This window comes from Eurosta solidaginis, chromosome 5 (genome assembly GCF_040869045.1).
Source record: "Eurosta solidaginis isolate ZX-2024a chromosome 5, ASM4086904v1, whole genome shotgun sequence".
In the NCBI taxonomy this organism is placed as follows: Eukaryota; Metazoa; Arthropoda; class Insecta; order Diptera; family Tephritidae; genus Eurosta; species Eurosta solidaginis.
In genome coordinates, this window is record NC_090323.1 from 181,213,750 (window position 1) to 181,233,686 (window position 19,937).

The following is a 19,937-nucleotide window of genomic DNA, read 5'->3' on the forward strand; positions in this document are numbered from 1 at the left end:
AACAGAGTTGCCAAAAGTAAAATATTGCATACAAATAACTGATAATAAAATTTTACTTTGGCAACTCTGATAAAATGCAACAGCACACTGGTTTTATGTATACATACTATAGTATAGAGAAATATTAGTTTCTTTATACACGCAAATGCTAAATAACATAAGAACATTTACTTTCATTTTAAATTAAATTCACTCCGATAATTCTTTCCGACAACACAATTCCTCTTTAGTACTTTGGCATATGATCCTCTGTGGGTGCTCCATGGGGTACTACAGTGAAAGTACTTTGGAATGTACTCTCACGTATGTACTCTATGGAATACTCACAAACAAAGCGAGAGTGGGATCACCTACTCCTCTCCTAGGACATCGCAATGTTAATGGGAGCACATTTTTGTATGAATACAGATTTGATTTGGAGCAGTACTATACTCCCAAAGCAGTATTCCTTACATTATTTATAGAGTACTCGCGTTTTTTGAAGGGAAACCAAAACCCAATTGGTTGGCTACGATACGGTTACGACCTTAGCGGCACCAATAATCGATTGCATTGATTCTGATGAGGTTGGTCGAATCAACTGTTAAAAGGTTACCGATACGGTTACCGATAAAGCACCAATGTCTCCAGCTTTACAATGGCTGTGGCTGTCAAATTAACATTATATTGCACGTGTATTATTTTTTGTTTTGATTTTGCAAGTATAGTTTAGGGCTTTCCTTTCCATATTTTTAGCAAGAACTATAATAAAATGGCACCATCCATTGCGCAAGGAATAAATCTTGCTGCACCGGCAAAAAATAAAAAAATTGTATTTGATGACGAAGGTGAAGTGCCATCCGAAACAGCTCAGGAGGATGCGTTCTACAAGAAGGGTAAAAAGGGGGCCAAACGGGACTCGGTTAAAGTAAAGCTTATGCATAAATCTGCGCCAACCAAAAATAAAAAAATTGTGTTTGAAGAGAAAGGTGAAGTGCTAGCCGAAACAACCATAGGTGATGTGAAGGACAAGAGGTCTAAAAAGAAAAAATATAAGCGAGAGCAGCTAAACTCAGAGGACGAGCACGAGGAAGATGAAAATGATTATTTTATAAATCGCGAAAAGAAGCGCCAACAACAAAAGGAGGAAAATGACGATGGTGACACAAATAAAAAGTGGTTCAATGTGGTAAGTAAATGTAGTTGTAAGAGAAAGTGGAATGGGCCATTAGCCTTGGCTAGATACCTAGAACAGCTACAGAAATTAGATGTTTGAAATATTAATATTCACATTCTAGTATCCAGAGTATCCCTCCACAGAAGAAGTACTGGACATGAAGGATTCGGAGCAAATGGAATTATACGATTTGTGTAAAAAATCATATGAAGCTGAAATGATCAATTTCTCCAAACGTAAGTGTATTGCTTACTTTTTAAATAAATAATTAGGTCTATGTAATACAAAATACATTTATATATATATTCGCTACTTCTAATTGTTTGCATACTTCAACAGGTGATGCTTCAGATGCACGTTGGTTGCAAACCGCCTTGCACAAAGGCACTGCAAAAGATCGTGCCAATGCTGGGGCGCTACTAGTTACCAGCAATCCATTGGGAAATTTAGAAGCATTAGGCACTTTAATTAGTTTTACAAAGTTATCTAACAAATCGTCAAACGAAGTGCTTACAATTTTAGTTGATTTGTGGAAACAGGTTTTATTGCCGCCACATCGTAAACTATTATCCTTACAAATGAGAGGCGCTGATTGGAAATCTTTACGTAAAAATACGATTTTAAGTAAAGAGAAACAGCGCCGTATTTATGCATACTGGTATTTTGAGAATGAATTGAAAGAGCATTACTTTGGTAATATGATGGATAATATTTTATCATATGTTTTATATTATATATATTTTTTTTTTTCTCTTTTCAGAGTTTTTAAGAAATGTGCAACAGGCCATTCAAACAGGTCAAGAACATAATAAAAATGTAGCTATTATTGCCTCGTCACAGTTATTAGCCTTTGGGCCAGAGAAAGAACAAATGTTGCTCAATTTGCTTATTAACAAGTTAGGTGATCCTGTAGCGAAAGTAGCTTCAAAAGCCCTACATCATCTTAGTAGAGTAGCACATCGACATCCGAATATGTGTGGTGTTATTGTCGCAGAAGCTGAAAAGCTTTTATTTCGGAACAACATATCCGAACGTGCACAACATTTTGCACTCTGTTTCTTGGCCAGTATAGCACCAGCTGGTCGCCCAGAAGTATGTTCGAAATTAGTAAATATATGCTTCGCGCTTTTTAAAGTCCTCGTACAAAAAGGTGCTGTTAATAATCGCACAATGCAAGCTATTTTACGCTGCTTACAAAAAGCTATTTTAGACGCAAAGCCCACAGAGGGTTCGACAGAAATTCTCAACAAAGAGATGCAAGATACAATATATCGTCTTGTACATTTAGCAGATATACGCATTTCGGTACAAACGCTTGGTTTACTTTTACAATTAATGACTGTGAAGACGGAAAAATCGGATCGCTTTTATAATGCGCTGTACAAGAAAATGCATGATTTGGAATTAATTAATATTGGTGTTAAAACGGCAGCCGAATTACTTCACATCATACATCGTGCAACACATATAGATTCAAATATACAGCGCGCACAAGCATTTATTAAACGGTTGCTACAATGCGCCCTCTATATGCCACCAAATATCGCAGCAGGCTGTCTAATAGTTATACATAAGCTATTGCGTAGTCGTAAAGAGTTAGCCGGTGGCTTAAGTCCTTATGATACGGCTGAGAAAGCTAACGATAGTAATGAAACCGCTGCCATCCTACCAAAGGTACAAGCAAGTGATGCAGAATTGGATAAATTTGATAGCGATGGTGAGGAAAAGTATGAGGATATACGCGATGATGATGATAATAATACCAAAGTTGAGATTGAGTCTAAAGTTGATATTTCGAAAGTTTCTTCGTGGCATCATGCAAAGGTAGAATCTTCAGTTAAAGATACAAAAATTAAAGACATAGCACCAAACAAATATGATCCTTATCATCGAGTACCGTCGTTCGCTGGCGCTGAGTTTGCATTACGCGACGAATTACTACTCTTACGCGCGCATTACCATCCGACAATACAAGTGTTTGCCGATAATATTTTGCAGCGTAAGTCTTATTTGAGTGAAAGTTTCTTAAGTGAAAAAAATCGTCGTATCAAATCTTGTTGAGCCGTCGTTTTCGAAAACTGAAGAGTTTAATATTTCGTATTCATTTTTATTTAGAGAATCGGTGAATTTAGAGATTGCCATAGTGTAGATTTATTACTTAGTTACTTAATTGGCGCTTAACCGTCGTAAACAGTTATGGCCGTCCAACAAGGCGCGCCAGTCGCTCCTTCGCTCCGCCAACCGGCGCCAAAATGGCACACCATGGGAGTTTAAATCGTTTTCCACCTGGTCATTCCAACGAAGTGGGGGCCGCCCTCTACCTCTGCATCCATAGACAGGTTCCGATAGAAACACTTTCTTGGCCGGAGCACCATCTTTCATTCGCATAACATGGCCTAAATAGCGCAGCCGCTGCGTTTTAATTCGCTCGACTATGTGGATGCGTATAGTTCGTACAGCTTATCATTAAATCTTCTTCGGTACTCGCCATCGCCAACGCGTAGAGGTCCATAAATCTTTCGAGAAATTTTCTCTCGAACACTCCCAAAGCCGCTTCATCTGCTGTTGTCATAGATAGATAATTAATTGAGGATCGCACTGCGACCATTGGTCTATGGGATTCAAGGGGTTGTGTAGCGCAATATATAGCTTCTCCAACCCAATTGTCAACCTCACCTTCGAGCGGCGAATCCCGTTTCACTAACAGACGAGGCTCTGGCGACCCCAAGCTCCTCATGGAACTTGGGGGTGGGGAGGGAGGGATGGCCTGAAGGTTCAATGTGGCCATATAAATCGTTCCCGAGATGGTCGGGCCAGCACCTTAATGGTGCTGTGTTACCGGAGCGTATCGGATCTGTATCCGACATAGGACCATCACATCGATAACTCCCCAAAGCCTTCGGGGAGCAACCTAATCGCTACAACAACAACCATTGGTCTATTGTGCCCTCATCTGCTTCACAACACCTCATCCAAGCTGCTGTTGGCATGGTCCATGCTTCTGTCCCATATAGCAGGACGGGTACGATAAGTGACTTGTAGAGTATGATTTTCGTTCGCCGAGAGAGGACGTTACTTTTTTAATTTATTTAATTTATTTATTATTACGGCTGTTTAGGCCTAAAACTTAAACTACTAAGTACAATTCATTATTATATCATTTATTTCTATTGAATATGCTGTTGGAATGCCATGTGATTCCGATCAGCATATTTACTGGCGTAACAAACGGACGAGTCTGGGAGCCAGTCATTTAAGGAAGGTTGGAAAGGACGCGTTTCCAATCCTCCAGGGCTCCCAGCTTAAGGCAACAAAATTTGGAACATATATTTTTCAATTATATTTGTATTTTAAGCTGTCGGAATGTATTGGTCTCCGATCAACACAGCTAAACATTTCTTTGGATGTTGGAAATTGAAGTGTACCCAATCACCCCTCAACTTTGTTTAGTAAAGACGCTGTCGGAACGCATGAAGATTCCGATCAGCACATCTCAAAATATATTGGGAGGTTGAAAAGGACGTGTTTCCAATCCCCCTGCTCCAACTTTTGTTTGACCTTATTTTGGTTACACATCATATAATTTTATTGTTATATTAATGCTGTCGGAATGCGAGTGATCCCGATCAGCAACAGTAAATATAGGCTGAAAATACCGAATTCCAGCGAAATTTGTTGTTGGAACTGTCTGGAGTTACAGGTGGCGACTGATTTTCTTTTCCTTAGGGCCGGGTGCATTGTATTTTGCTGCTACCAGTATTACCATTCCCTTTTCGCGCTCCAGTATCGGCATGTCATGTAAAAAATAAAAGAAAAAAAAAAAACTTTTATCTCATTGGAAGGGTTTTACAATGTTCCAATAAACTTTTTTTAAAGGTATTGAAGTTATTACTACTTTTTATGTGATTAGGAAGTTCATTGAAATATTTCAGGCCCTTATAAAATATATTTTGCTTGTCCACTTCTGTTTTGAAAAGAGGTAATCTAAAATTATTGTTTTCTCTGATTACGTATGAATGTGCATCATTTACATATCTAAGCTTTTCGCTGAGGTATGTTGGTAATTTACCGTGCTTAATATTAAATACAAATTTCATACTGTGGTAGAATATGAGCTGTTTTATACTCAACAAGTTTAGTGCTTCTATCATGTTATTAATGGGAGTATCATACCTCATGTTTAATATAAATCTCATAGCTTTATTTTGCATAACTTGTAGCTTATCTACCTGAGTTACATTGGCCATAAAGAATATTGTGGGACAATATATGAAATGCGGCTCTATGATGGATTTATACACTTTCAGTTTGTATTTTCTACTGATAAATTTGCATGACCTTTTACAAAAACCAATTTTCTTGCCTATTTTGGCAACTATATAATCAATATGATCATTAAATTTTAATTTATTATCAATCTGAACCCCTAAGTACTTGAAAGTTTTAACTTCGTTAATGTTTGAGTTCATTATTTTTAGCTCGATATTACAAGATTCCTTATTCATCGCTCTAGATATGACCATAAAATGGGTTTTATTAACATTAAGTTTAAGCTTATTGTTACAAAGCCACCTGTATAGGGTGTTCAAGTCTTCCTGCATTTTGCTCCTAGCTAACATGATATCAAGTTCACTTACTTCGAGCAGTGCGTCATCTGCAAACAGCCTTATTTTACTATGTTTTAGCGCCGAAGATATATCATTTATATATATGTTAAATAGGACCGGTGCCAAAACCAATCCTTGTGGCAATCCAATTCCTGTCAATACCTCTTCCGAGACAACCGACTCAATGGCTGTTTTTTGTCTTCGGTTACCTAAAAAGCTCTGAAACCACTGCAGCTCGTTGCCCCTAATTCCAATTTTTTCTAATTTTTTAATCATTATATTTCTGTCTATAGATTCAAATGCTCTCTTCAAGTCGATAAAAACCGCAAGTATACTTTTCTTTTGATTTAGTTCTTCTTTCCAACTCGATATTACATAATTTAAAGCCGTTTCACAAGAGTGGCCTTCTCTGAAACCGGATTGTTCTTTAATTAGTATTTTATTTATTTCCAAGTAACTTATGAGCTGATCTTTTACTACTGTTTCTAGATTTTTTTCGATATTCGGCAACGTGTTGATCGGTCTCAGATCTTCTGCCTTTAATGAATTTTTTACCTTCTTTATTGGCACTATTGTTGATATTTTCCATGCGTCAGGCACTATTCCCTCTACTAATGATTTATTTATGATATCCGCATAGAAATGTCCCATGTATTACACCGAATCCTTAATTACTCCTTCTGATAGTAAATTTGTTCCTCCGATTTTATTTTTTAACCTTTTAGCTACCAATCATCATATATATCATCAACCGTAACTTCTTGGAATTTCAGACATGTGCTAACCGTGTATTGCACACTGTCGCCACTATCCAAAGTTTCGATTTCTCGATTTATGTCACTAATACTATCAACAAAGAAGGAATTCAATGCTTGAGCTATATCCTCGGGTGTTTCATATCTTTTACCATTTACAATCACTGTCAGGATATTGTCACGCACCTCAGTTAAGTTTACTGCTTGCTTGAGGTGTTTCCACATTAATTTCCTATCAGAAGAAGTTAAGGCAATATATTTCTCCATATACTTAATTTTTTTAATTTTGATTAGTTTCTTATAATACTTCGCAACCGTATTATATTCCGAAAATTCACCAGATCTTCTGGCTTGTGAGTGCAATTGGACTTTTAATTTGTTAATTTCGGTCAGTTCATGATCGTACCACTTATTTCTCAACCTCACTATCCTGTCTTGTTCTGATGTTAATAAACCCATGCAGTGTGATAAGCAGGTATTTATATATTCAACCGAGTCATTGAGATGCATATTTTTTAATACGCTGAAATCATAGTTTCTTAATAAGTAAATGAGGTTATCAGCAGAATAATTCTTCCAACACATTGTGGGTATCATTCTCCGCAGATGATTTGAATTACTCACTTTGAAAGCAAATGAAATGGTTTCGTGATCAGAAATTCTGTGATTTTCAAGATTAGTACAGGACAGTACATCAGCATTTGCATATAATAGATCTATTCTCGTTTGGGACCTCTCAGCAATCCTTGTATTGAAATTCACCATTTGCCTCATCGCGCTACGTGAAAACATCTCATTGAGCTTAGAACTCGTTGCGGTATTAACATTCATGTTAATGTTAAAATCCCCAATTAACAAGGAGTTCGTACCACTCTCCAGTTCCTCAGAAAGTATAGCATCCAAGTGATTTAAAAATTCGATATCACTAGAGCTTGGAGAATGGTACAACACACCTATTTGCCATTTAATGTCGAACTTTTTTAATTTAATTATACCACACCAAACATTTAAATCAATAGATCTATTATACCTGACTTTGTACTCGATACCTTTTTTTAATAGTAAGACTACACCTCCTGTGTGTCTACTATGAGAATCGCAACGAACCATTGTATAATAAGGAATGTTTATTTCCGCATCACTAACATCCGGTGTTATACATGCTTCTGAACATGGAACGATGTCCGGATCTAACTCTTATATAACTCTTTCGAGTTCAGGTTTGTTGGCTAGAAAACTACAAATATTTAGGTAAATGCACTGTAAGTTAAAAGCTTTTATCCCCCGATCAGCTAGTTTTGGTGGCTAAAAGCCCACGCGTTGTCTTTCCAGTTTAAGTTTCCTTAAATAAACTGGGCATTCATGACTCATGATGTTGTGTTCTGTATTAATATTTAAACCTAACCGATTGTTACTATCTATACAATTACCACATTTATTTAGGGGTGCACTCTCTGTGCATTCTTCGACTTTATGTTCCCCGCTGCATTTACTACACCTCTGTTTAAGTGTACAAGTAGCCGCTATATGGTTAAACCCTAAGCATTTATAACATCTTTTTACAGTTTGAGCATCGTAAACTGGACAGCGGTCCCAACCAATATTGATTTTCTTACATTTCAACACGTCTTCATAGTATTTGTGCTCAATCTCTATGACTGCATTGATATATGAGGCTCTGTTTCCTTCCTTGATTTGATAACTCTTACACATTTCATTTTAGCATCTCGCAAAAACTCATTTTGGTTAGTGATCTTACCAACTATTTCCTCTTCAGGATGCTCAGTACTAATGTTAGTCACCATAATTTTAGGAAAATATATTTTCGGTTCAGCTATGTTGTACTTACTTTTAGCTAGCCTTTCTGTTAGAGTGTCCTTAATTTTATCCTTATCACTAGCTGACTTCGCACTAATAATTATTGTACCATTGTTTCTATTTTGTACCCTACCTATATTCAAATTGGATGGATCTATTTTATTCAAGTCCGTTTTTGTTTTCTCTAATGCTTGTTTAACCTTGGGTTTAGTTACTATTGGAGGAATTCCCTTAGTAATATTGGCATATGAATTGACTTCCTTAGCAGTAACAGCTTTATTTTGATTTGCAACCTTTTTAACCTCTCTTATAATTTCCTCCTTTTGCTTATTAAACGCTTCTTTTGGGGTATTGATCTTATTAAGCATTTCTTTGTTTGCTTTGCAAAGACTCTCTACATGTTTAATCAACTCTAATTTTTCCGTGTTCACCCTGTTTATATTATCCACAATTCTTTTCATCTCTCTTTCGCTGTGCGTTATGGATGCGCTTATCTCCCTTTTGTGTTCATTCAACATTTTTTCAAGTTCACCCTTTTGCTCCCTTAAATTTACTTTGTTAATTTCTGAAATAGAAAGTATTTCTCTGAGGGCATCATCTACATTGGAGATATCAGGCATGCTTAACCAACGAAACGATATCATTTCGTTACGATAATCAACGTTAATAAACGAAACGAAGTCATTTCGTTTCGTTTATTAACGTTAAGATCGTCAAATTAACGAAATGATTTCGTTTCGTTTTCTGCCATATCAAAACGAAATCAAATCGTTTATGTTGATTATTAATTTCAAACTATGCTGGCAAAGCTGATTGATGGCGGAGTCATTAAAGGTGAAAGCATTATCCAAGCTGATTGCAACTTTTCTCATGAATTTTGACAGTACGAACATTTCTCAGAGTATTTTTGACATTACCACCAACGAATTACACAAACAAATTACATAGAGTTTGTGTGTGTATGTGCGCTCGTTGTTGCCACCTTACGGCTTCACCATGGCTATAGCATTGCCAGCACAATTCAAACATAAAGTATCACGTTTTCGTTAACGTTTTTAACGTTAACGAAAGCTTTTCGTTTCGGTTAAAAACGAGATACAACTTATCTTGATAATTTCTTTATCGATAATATTTCGAAGTGTTTCAACGGAAACGGTGGAAATTTTTTGATAAACGATTAGCTTAACGTTAAGGTGCATCCCTGGGAGATATATGTCATACAACCATCGCACATAAATCTTAAAAATTGGCAGTTGGCAGCCTTGCAAGCAGTTCATGCTATATTCGTCCATAGATGCACATGCAATTGTTTTGTGATACACTTTACCACACACACCCTCACATCTCCCCCTTTATTTTTTTGTGGCATTTTTCGCACACCTCCATTCTCTTTTAATATTTTTCTGTTTTCACTGTTACATATATATATATATATGTCGAACTGAACAAGCAAAATATATTTTAGCACAATACCAATTGAAAATTTCACTTTTCAATTGCCTACCTAGTCCAAAGTATCATTTATTGGCAAGATTTATTCTTCGTTGGATTTCAGTGATGATGTTGTTGCTAGTGTTGATGCTGGTTCCCAAAATAAACGAAGTCTTACTATTTCGAAATTATGGCTGCCAACAGTAGCGTGGTTCCCAAGGCGCATCTGCGCTGACTCTTTGCTCGATGACAGCAAGTACTTCGTTTTGTCCTCATTCACATTCAAACCCACTTTTTCTGTGTCGTTGCAATATTTTACCCAAAACTACAACTTCAAAACACTTAGCACGCCTATTTACTTACAGAAAAGCGCATCGCTTACTATGGCGATCCTTTACGTGATTTCGGCTTACCACATTTTCTTGAACGGTTCGCTTTTAAAAATCCTAAAAAACTGAATAACCAAAAAGACGAAGCGCCAATTATTACGCATAAACGTTATTTACCATTTGGAGCACGGGGAAAACCAATTAAGTCACTGACAAAAGCCAATTGTACTGAAGATGAAATGTATATTTTCAATTTCCTTGAACAAAAACGTCAACAGGCTGCTAAAATAGCACCAAATAATGTAAAAAAGAAAATGAATACAGAAAGTGAGGATGATGAAGAAGAAATAACAGTAGGTGAAGTAGACGATGACGAATTCGAGGAATTTCTTGGCAGCTACTTTGGCAAGAAAGCTAAGGCTGCAGCTGATGCTGAAAAGCAGAAACAGGATGAAGAATTAGATTTCCTTAAAGAATTAGGTGGTGAATTAAAGTCCGATGACAAGAGGAAAAAAAAGCGTGCATCAAAAGGTGATGATGGCGAAGATGATATTGAGGATATTGATGCAGATTGGGGTGATGATGATGGTGGTGAGGAAGGCAATCTTGCTAGTGATAGTGATTTATCTGTTGGCGAAGATGGCTCTATTGATGTAAATTATAATGAAAACGAAGATGATGATGATGGTTCAATATCATTGGATGAAGAGGAAGCGCCAGCTGATTTGAGTGATATGGAGGATGAGGATAGTATGCCTGAAGATATGAGTGAAGAAGATGCTGATACTGACGATGATAATGACTTGTCACCTGCAAATGGTAAGAAGTCACAAAAACGTTCATTGGCATTAAATCAGAAAACTTTTGCAAAGAAACTTAAACATAGCGATGGTGAGTGGTGAATTAAATTATTCTTTATTTATCTCATTTCACACAAACACGTTCACTTTCTATTATATTTTTAGATATGAGTTCACTTTTTGCGGCTGCTGACGATTTTGCCGAGTTACTAGAAGAAACGGGTAAAACGAAAGGTCAAGGTACCTCACAAGCAATATTCAATAAGGACAAATCAACAGCAAAACAATTAAAATGGGAAGAGAAGCGACGCTCTAACTCGAAAACGTATATGAAGCGAATGAAAAAGAGTAGTAGTGCAGCCAAAAAAATTAATAATAAAAAGCGAAAATAAAATAAAGTAATGGTGTTATTTGATAAGGTATGCAAAGATTTAATAAACCAGTTTAAAAAATAAAAATGTATGAGAATCCTGTTGGCATATTTTAACACATTTGTTAATTGTTCTTTAAATAGAAACTACATTTTAGGTAATTTTTTCCTTTACTTCATATGTATATTCATATACTTCTTCTTTGCTTACAATTTACAAAGTTATGTTTCTATGTACATACACATTTTGTTTTAACAACACCTTTCTAACCAATTTTCCTTCATTGTATATAATTCTTACTTACTATTCTTAACTAGTTTCTTTTATTTGTGACGTAATTGCTATAAAGGATGTATTAATAATACTTAGTCCTACTAATTCATCCATACTTTGTGTTTTTTTTTTTAATAATTAGTAAATGTTATTTCTTTACCCCTTTTATGTTAGATATAATAAATAAGTTTATGTATGTTAATATGTATCTTGTTAATATTGAGTACGTGTATAGCAATTACTTATTATTAAAAGTTATTTATTTAATACATATGCACATACTATATAGAAATGGATCCTGATAAATTTGAAATTACTGTAAATGTAACTGTGGGTGGGTCGATTTGTATGGAAGAAAGTTAACCGATATCGCGCCATCGATTTTTCGATAGGATTTGGGCTCAGGAAAAAAAGTTCCACTACGTATATCAAAAAATAATAATTTTCGACCCTGCGAAATTGAATTTTTTAACTTTTTTCGACTTTGATTTTTAAGGTTTTTTTCATGACCTACAAAAAAAATTTAATTTTTTTTTTTCACAAAACTGTTATCGCCAACGTTTTTAGTGGACATTTTTGGGTCGGACAGGGTATACATGAAAATTTTACAATCAAATGAAAATTTTTTTAGTAGGTCATGAAAAAAAACCTTAAAAATCAAAGTCGAAAAAAAGTAAATAAAAAAAGTAAATTTCGCAGGCTCGAAAATTATTTTTTTGGTTATGCGTAGTGGAACTTTTTTTCCTGAGCCCAATCCTATCGAAAAATCGATGGCGCGATATCGGTTAATAAATCGACCCAGTCTATCAGCTATCAGATATTTTAGACACCTATCGTGCGATCCCTTTTAACTTCATGATAAAGAAGATAATTCGAGCAGCAGCGCTATGTCTAACGCTGCTATCAAACAACGAGTCAGCATATTTGTGTCTCACTGTTAACAACATGAAATTTGTGAAACAGCATTAAAATGTATAAAGAAGATATGCCTTAAAAACTATACTGCAACTAGTACTATTTCGAACCTAGTTAAGTCCCGTCGAAGTTGAACAAGCATCACTATCTTTAAACCCTTTATCATACCTTTTCTGACGCCGTCTGGCGCGGTACCGTGGGAGTTATGAGATGATGCCTTGGAGTGTTCGAGGCTAGATCTCTTCCGAATATTTATAGTGGTCATTTGCACTAGTTCCGATACGTGCTAAATAGTATTTATACTATTATAAAGAGCATGTTTACAATGTCTGGTTAAAGTAGATCTGTCATATAATGAGGTTGAACCAAGCGTGAGCTTGGGTTGACGACTATTGGCATCAAAGGTGAATTTAAGGAGTTGTTCCTCTCAGTAGTCGATGTGTTGTCTAGGGCCGAACGAAGTAAACATATTAATAATAAATATCAATCTATCTAATTAACAACCGAGGCTCTGGCAACCCCGAACTCCTCATGGATCTAGGGGGTGCGAGGGCCTAGAAGATCGCATGTGGTCATAACAAATAGTTCCCGAGATGGTCGGGCTTGGTACCGGAACGTACCGGATCTGCATCCGGCAAAGGCCATCAACATCGATAACACTCCCCAAGGCTTTCGGGGAGTGTCTTTGTCGCTACAACAACAACAACACCATCTTCAACACTAGGCGTTCTGCCATTGGTACTCGTGGAGAAATCATCATGTGTGAGTGGCTACTCAGTCAATCCGGCGTTACTTTGAAGAAGGAACCCAACTAGAGCAAACATGCCGAGAACAGCCAGGAAGGCCATAACTGCTTTCTACGCTTCTTAAACAGTCGGGGTTAAAATGTGGACTCTAAAGCCAAAAATAATGTACTGATTTTATATAGTTTTGTAAGACCCATCCTATTATACCATATGGTCAGCCGTAATGCGTAAATCAGGGCAACTTCCTTCAACATCCAGAAACGCTATAGATGGTATTACCAACCTCCCGATGGACGTGTTTGGTAAACTCCTAGGTAATTTCAATGCAGTTATACTGGAGCGACTTCAGATTTGGGTATGTCGACATTCTGGCGCCCATTTTCGAAAACTAACGTCAACTAGAATATTCTACACCGATAATCTCTTCACACACCAAGTTCTTCAGAAATTTCCTGGAAAGTCATGATAAAGATACTTCCCGAATGTTTGAGAGATTTATTTGATGTGGATTGATACGTTACATTCCGGAAACTATTATCATTAAGGTCCTACCACGTCGAACCTTATTGATCAACCCACCCCTTCCTCCGGGAGGAGCTTGCGGTTAGTTAGGTGCGATCTAGATGTCCCGCTTCCGTTCAATATACTCTGACGATCAGGGCCCTCCAGAGCCCTACTTAAGGTGACTCCAAATACTTGCTCGTGTTTCTTTTCACCAAGAAAGCTTGTGCCAGATATACCCATAAGAGAAGCATCCAGACAAACTTGGCCCCGCATGAATGGGAACGGAACTAGGTTCCGAATTAATACTAACCGTCTTTTCTTAGTCTATTGATTTGGATATTAACGTGACACCCACTAGATGTGGGTACACAGCCAACGATTGATTTCTGGTGGAGCTATAGGGTCGAGGAGGAGATCTAAAGTGTTGAGCGCTCTCTCTGCCGATGCACAGCTCTTGTTAGGAATTGTCAAAACAGGTAATTCATCAACTGTTTAAAGGAGCTTGGCTCTGCTGAAATCAAAAACATACTGCGGTACATTTAACTGAAAAATTGGTGCAATTTCCCACATATTTATTAGAGAAAGGGCTTTAGCTCATCCAGTCTTATCATAGTGGAGCACCCCCCTAAGGGAGCCTCTCTGGTCAATGGGGCTACCGCTCTAACCTAAGCTAATCCAACCTGGACCCGTACAACGATAACTATGCAACAGTCAAACTATTTCTTAAAATTAAAACAAGTTATGAATCTAACGAGTTCTATTTGTAACTAGTTCACATATATCATTAATACGATCCACCATTTCAGAGCAATGTGATTTAATATTGTTTTCGATCACGGATTGTAAAAGGTAATACGGGCCATGTGTTGTCTTTTATTATGCCTTAATTCATGTTGATTCCTTATGGTATGTTATGTCATCGGCAGAATTCAGCGGCTACATTGGCTAGGTTATGTTAAATGAAAACGCTACGGACCAGTCGGTTGTCCTATCGAGAAAGTACTTTGGCTTGGGTATCGAAATTTGTGAGACTTCCAAAGTGGTCCAGGACTATGTGACACAAAGAAATGTGAATGAGTTTAAGTGGAGAGCTGTCATTCTACTTAACCTAACATAAATATGTGCCTAGACTCAAATATATCAACTTCTGCTCTCATATAGATTTTAAGAGACCGTAGGATTTCTGTTCGACAATTTTGTAAAATTATATTGTTATTTTTATTTAAAATAATATTGCAAATAATTCATCATAATTACAATACATTGAGAATGAGGTTAGGAGTGAAAAATATGTTTTTATTTTGGAGCTTATGTGAAAATATTAAATTTGATAAAGATTTTTATTCGGTGTTTTAGTTTTAAAGCCAGTTTTCATACTTATAATGTTTTACATTTTGATATTTACTACATTTTTATAACTCTACTAAATCATTTCAAATACTTACATATGGTTTCTGCGATTTACGATTTGACTCGTACCGCCGTTTTTTTTTGTGTTGGATATAAGGCAACATTTTTTTAAAGGCATCATTATTTAAAACATAAATTTCTTTACCTTGTTTTAATGAAATATTTTTTTTGGTTTACGATCTACAAGAGTTTTATATTGAATTTTTTCTCAAGTTCGAATTGCCCTGTCACCCCGAAGTTTTGTTTGTTTTAACACTTACTCCGATATGCATTTGTATATTCTTACAAAAAAGAAAAACACATACTCAATAATTATTATTCTAATTTTTAATGTCCCTAACCTCAATTTATAGCTCTTAACCTCATTTTTTATATACGTTAACACTCTGAAAGGGGAAACCTTAAAGGAGATATAATTTTTTTGCTTCTATTTTTTTTAATATATGTAAGACTACGTTTATGTGTGTATTTTAAAATAGTTGCATGTATATATGTATTTACATGTTTTTTGTTAAAATATTAATTTTTTTTTTGCTCAAAATGTTCTTTTATAAATCTATAAAATTTTCATTTATATATTTTCTATTTCTACTTGGATTTTATGTTTTTCGGGTTCAATATGTATTTTAATATTAATCGCATATCTTCAAACAAATTTTATTTTTAATCCCTCATTAATTCATACAAAGTAGCTAATTTTTTATTTTTTTTTTTTATTTTTTTTCTATGAAAATAGTTTTTTTTGTTTGTTTTAATAAATATTTTTTGATTATTTTTTGCAGTTTTACATTTATACTTACAAATATTCACTAATTTCTAAGCTCGCATAACACAATCTACAATTTTTAATTGGTCGAAGTTTTTTTTTTTATATCCTAAAATTTTTTACAAACTATAGTTAGAAAACATATTAATTGAAATTCAATTATTATAAGCCGGTGTTAAGCTCATGAATTCTTAAATATAAGTATAGTTGACAACTTTTGAATTTTTAATTTTATCGAAAATAAGCATAATGTAAAATTGTCATGGTCATTGTTTGGCGTGAGTTTAGACGGCGAAATAATGCCAACTTTGGATGAAAGACCCAGACCCATATAGTATTGCCTTAAAATGTTTTTGAATTCTGAGTATACATTTTGCTAATCTGCCGCATTGTGTGTTGCAACAATTTTTTGTATACTCAGCGTGCTTTGCACCCAGAGTATATTAACTTTGATTGGGTAACGGTTGGTTGTACATGTATAAAGGAATCGAGATAGGTCTATATCTATATTCCATATATCAAAATCATCAGTACCGAAAAAAAATTTGATTGAGCCAGTAAATTTTGAGGTATCTTGATGAAATTTGGTATGTAGGTTCATGGGCACTCATCTCAGATCGCTATTTAAAATGAACGATATCGGACTATAACCACGCCCACTTTTTCGAAATCGAAAATTTCCAAAAACCGAAGAAGTGCGATAATTCATTACCAAAGACGGAGATAAGAATGAAACTTGGTAGGTGCGTTGAACTTATGACGCAGAATAGACAATTAGTAAAATGTTGGACAATGGCACTGCCCACTTTTAAAAGAATGTAATTTAAAAGTTTTGCAAGCTGTAATTTGGCAGTCGTTGAAGATATCATGATGAAATTTGGCAGGAATGTTATTCCTATTACTATATGTGTGCCAAATAAAAATTCAGCCTTATTGTAAACTTCGCGTGAATGCAATTCCCAATGGAAAAATTCCCACATTTGTTCTGTTCTCATTGTGAACTTCACATGTGAAAAATTTCTTATATTCGAAGAATTACCCTAACCGTCAACAAATTTTTTTCCACGTGAATGTATAGAATTTGTTCGCAAAACTGAAAGTGGGGAACAACACTCGATAAAATGTAAGGATTGTTTATTGCTTATTAAACTTACTTACTTACTTAATTGGCGCTTAACCGTCTAAACGGTTATAGCCGTCCAACAAGGCGCGCCAGTCGCTCCTTCGCTCCGCCAACCGGCGCCAATTGGTCACACCAAGGGAGTTTAAATCGTTTTCCACCTGGTCCTTCCAACGGAGTGGGGGCCGCCCTCTACCTCTGCTTCCATAGGCGGGTTCCGATAGAAACACTTTCTTGGCCGGAGCATCATCTTTCATTCGCATAACATGGCCTAGCCAGCGCAGCCGCTGCGTTTTAATTCGCTGGACTATGTTGATGTCTGCGTATAGCTCGTACAGCTCATCATTAAATCTTCTTCGGTACTCGCCATCGCCAACGCGTAGAGGTCCATAAATCTTTCGAAGAACTTTTCTCTCGAACACTCCCAAAGCCGCTTCATCTGCTGTTGTCATGGTCCATGCTTCTGCCCCATATAGCAGGACGGGTACGATAAGTGACTTGTAGAGTATGATTTTCGTTCGCCGAGAGAGGACTTTACTTTTCAATTGCCTACCTAGTCCAAAGTAGCATTTATTGGCAAGATTGATTCTTCGCTGGATTTCAGTGCTGATGTTGTTGCTTATTAAACTTAGTTAAGAATTATTTTATATCACATTAGGTCTATAAACAAAACTCAGTTGACTTTCTTGGTAAGCACTATGGCCGAAAATCCTGAAATAGGAAAGGGCTTCCAACAAAAAAATAAAGATAAAGTGCTGGCTTTTTGGAAGAAATTGAACAATTCCCTCAATAGCATGGGCCCACCATCAACATCAATCTCCGAATGGAAAAAGGTGACTATCAATACCATGTGGCTATGGAATGTGCCTTAATTTATATAGCCATTGCTTACAGGTTTGGATTGATCAAAAACGATACATACGAAACAAGGCTGTCGAAAATACCAAAAATAGGAAAAAGACCGGTGGAGGACCTTGCAAGCAACATGTTTTTTCTGTATTAGAACAGTCAATTTTGGATATAACTGCGTCAGTAGCAGCTGCGGAAGGTGTCGAAGATGGCAAGCTTTTTGGTTTGAATGCAACGAAATCAACTGGTAAGCTCTAGTGAGGACTCTGAAGTGGAACTTAGTTGCATGGACAATAGCTTGGACGAAAATAGCACCGAAACTGCTGGTGACACGCAAAGGGAAAGTGCTTTGCCTGCACAAAAAACCAGCCAGCAAACTCGCAAAAAAATTAACCCTTCGGAGCTATTAAACATTGAACTAGATGTTCAAAAAGAAATGAATGACAACGTCAGAAAGGGCTTGGAAATCCAGAGTCATCACTATACTGAAATAGAAGGCCACTTAAAGGAATTAAACCAAGGCCTCGAAAACTTTCAAAATATTCAAAACAGTTTACTAAAGGAAACAAAACACCACAATTCCGAAATTGAACGGCTCTGAAAAATTGAAGTTGACCGTAAACTCATACTTATAAACAGCCAAATCGAGGTTCAAAATTTGAAAATACTAGCTGCAAAGAAAAGCTTAGGCATTAATTAGAATGTTTCGAACGTTTTTGTAAAAAAAATGAATTTTATGTACTTTATTTTTTCAAATTGGTAAAGCAAGATTAACAATAAAGCCGCTTTTGAGTTAATACAAATCAGACATTTCTTTGAAGAGTGTCATTCAATTATAAAAACATTTTGTCATAAATTTACATAAGGCAATTGCCTATATTTGCTCTAATACGCTTAGCCTCATTGAGGTATGATGAATGCGATTCAGATTCTTCAAACTGCACGTGTTCAGAAATTTCCGGTTGAGAAGCTCTATTTGAAATAAAAGGTGTGTCATCGCACCGATACTTTAAGCATATATTGTGCAACGCGCAACAGACATTAGTAATTTGAGCTGCTTTCTTAGGCGAATAATGTAGCTCCCTGGCTCCTAGTACACACCTCCATCTATTTTTTAAGACGCCATTGGTCCTTTCCACAATGTTACGTCCACATACATGAACCTCATTAAATTTGCTTTCTGTGGAGCCCTCTTCCGCTGATCTGTAGGGTGTTAGCAACCAAGGCTCCAGTGGATATCCAGCGTCGCCTATGAACAAAATTTGATTTTGGGACTTCCAGATTTCATTAAAATTTTACCTAGCATCCAAACATTTCTAGTGCCTAGCAAGTAATCCTGCTCCATTGAAACCCTCAATTCACTTGTATTCCAAATTAATGAGTCATGGCAGGCTCCAGCGTGTGTAGCATATTAAATTGTTGATGAAAATCCAAAGCAATTTCACGCATTTCGTCTTTAGTAGGCCATTTTATCTACTGATTGCAAAGGCACTCGTCAAAAACATTCAATAGTTCAGACAAGACGTGGCTAAAAATTGACTGCGATAAGTCAACTTCCACTTGCCTCCCTACTCCTTTTTGGTATGCTCCTTCACCAAAAAATCTTAGAGCAGCTGAAAGCTTTACGACTGTGTCTATTGCAAAACGTTTACGTGCCACTGGCAGACCACTATGCAATGCATCCAACAAATATTTGAACGCCGGCTTATTTATTCTATACAATTGGTGAAAGCTATGTATAAATAGTTAAAACGCGATTATTTATTTGGTTTACGAATATAATTATTTGCATGTTTACCTTGCATTGGGTAATTCAAGGGGATTACACTTGTCGCGTAATATCCTCCTGTACACTCGTTCAGCCAATTGCTGACTGGTATTAGTTTCTTCTTCAATTAAACAAAGGCGAAAGTAAGCACTAACCATTACAATTTTAATATTTAACGCAAAAATAAAAATCTTTGACTACACAACAGCAATTTTTTCTGCAAAAATTTGTAAACAAAACATGAGTGATGTTCACAATAGCATATTCGAAATTCGAATATAAGGATTGATTCACATGAAATTAACGATACGAATTTTTT

At 36.1% G+C, this 19,937-nt stretch overlaps 2 protein-coding genes and 1 long non-coding RNA gene across 4 annotated transcripts; 2 read left to right on the forward strand and 1 right to left on the reverse strand.

The window, feature by feature from the left end:
- The first annotated feature begins 237 nt into the window (after window positions 1-237).
- On the forward strand, window positions 238-11,383 carry Noc1 (Nucleolar complex protein 1). Of its 2 annotated transcripts, none has more exons than XM_067786360.1 (7): window positions 238-396; window positions 736-1,168; window positions 1,278-1,392; window positions 1,496-1,849; window positions 1,917-3,155; window positions 10,133-10,987; window positions 11,062-11,383. In XM_067786360.1, exons 1-7 carry the CDS (start codon window positions 242-244, stop codon window positions 11,286-11,288), a joined length of 3,378 nt encoding a protein of 1,125 aa, XP_067642461.1. In that variant the 5' UTR covers window positions 238-241; the 3' UTR covers window positions 11,289-11,383. The 2 variants fall into 2 exon arrangements, with proteins under 2 accessions (XP_067642461.1, XP_067642462.1); XM_067786361.1 differs by lacking the exon at window positions 238-396 and adding an exon at window positions 409-566.
- LOC137251650 (uncharacterized) lies at window positions 4,838-8,950 on the reverse strand. The gene is made up of 2 exons (XM_067786362.1): window positions 6,319-8,950; window positions 4,838-4,925 (listed from the first exon to the last, which is right to left on the reverse strand). The coding sequence occupies exon 1, from the start codon at window positions 7,626-7,628 to the stop codon at window positions 6,489-6,491; it is 1,140 nt and encodes a 379-aa protein (XP_067642463.1). The 5' UTR covers window positions 7,629-8,950; the 3' UTR covers window positions 4,838-4,925; window positions 6,319-6,488.
- Window positions 11,384-17,583: 6,200 nt separating the features above from the next.
- Window positions 17,584-19,144, forward strand: LOC137253844 (uncharacterized). The gene is made up of 2 exons (XR_010953900.1): window positions 17,584-17,834; window positions 17,896-19,144. It is a non-coding gene; the product is annotated as an uncharacterized lncRNA (long non-coding RNA).
- Window positions 19,145-19,937: the final 793 nt, after the last annotated feature.

Excerpts from the sequence above, each read along its gene's own strand:
- LOC137251650 (XM_067786362.1), bottom strand. The coding sequence starts at position 7,628 with ATGGTTCGTTGCGATTCTCATAGTAGACACACAGGAGGTGTAGTCTTA.
- Noc1 (XM_067786360.1), top strand. The coding sequence starts at position 242 with ATGATCCTCTGTGGGTGCTCCATGGGGTACTACAGTGAAAGTACTTTG. Across the intron at positions 1,393-1,495 it reads AATGATCAATTTCTCCAAAC|GTGATGCTTCAGATGCACGT; the intron begins GTAAGTGTATTG and ends ATACTTCAACAG. Across the intron at positions 1,850-1,916 it reads ATTGAAAGAGCATTACTTTG|AGTTTTTAAGAAATGTGCAA; the intron begins GTAATATGATGG and ends TTCTCTTTTCAG.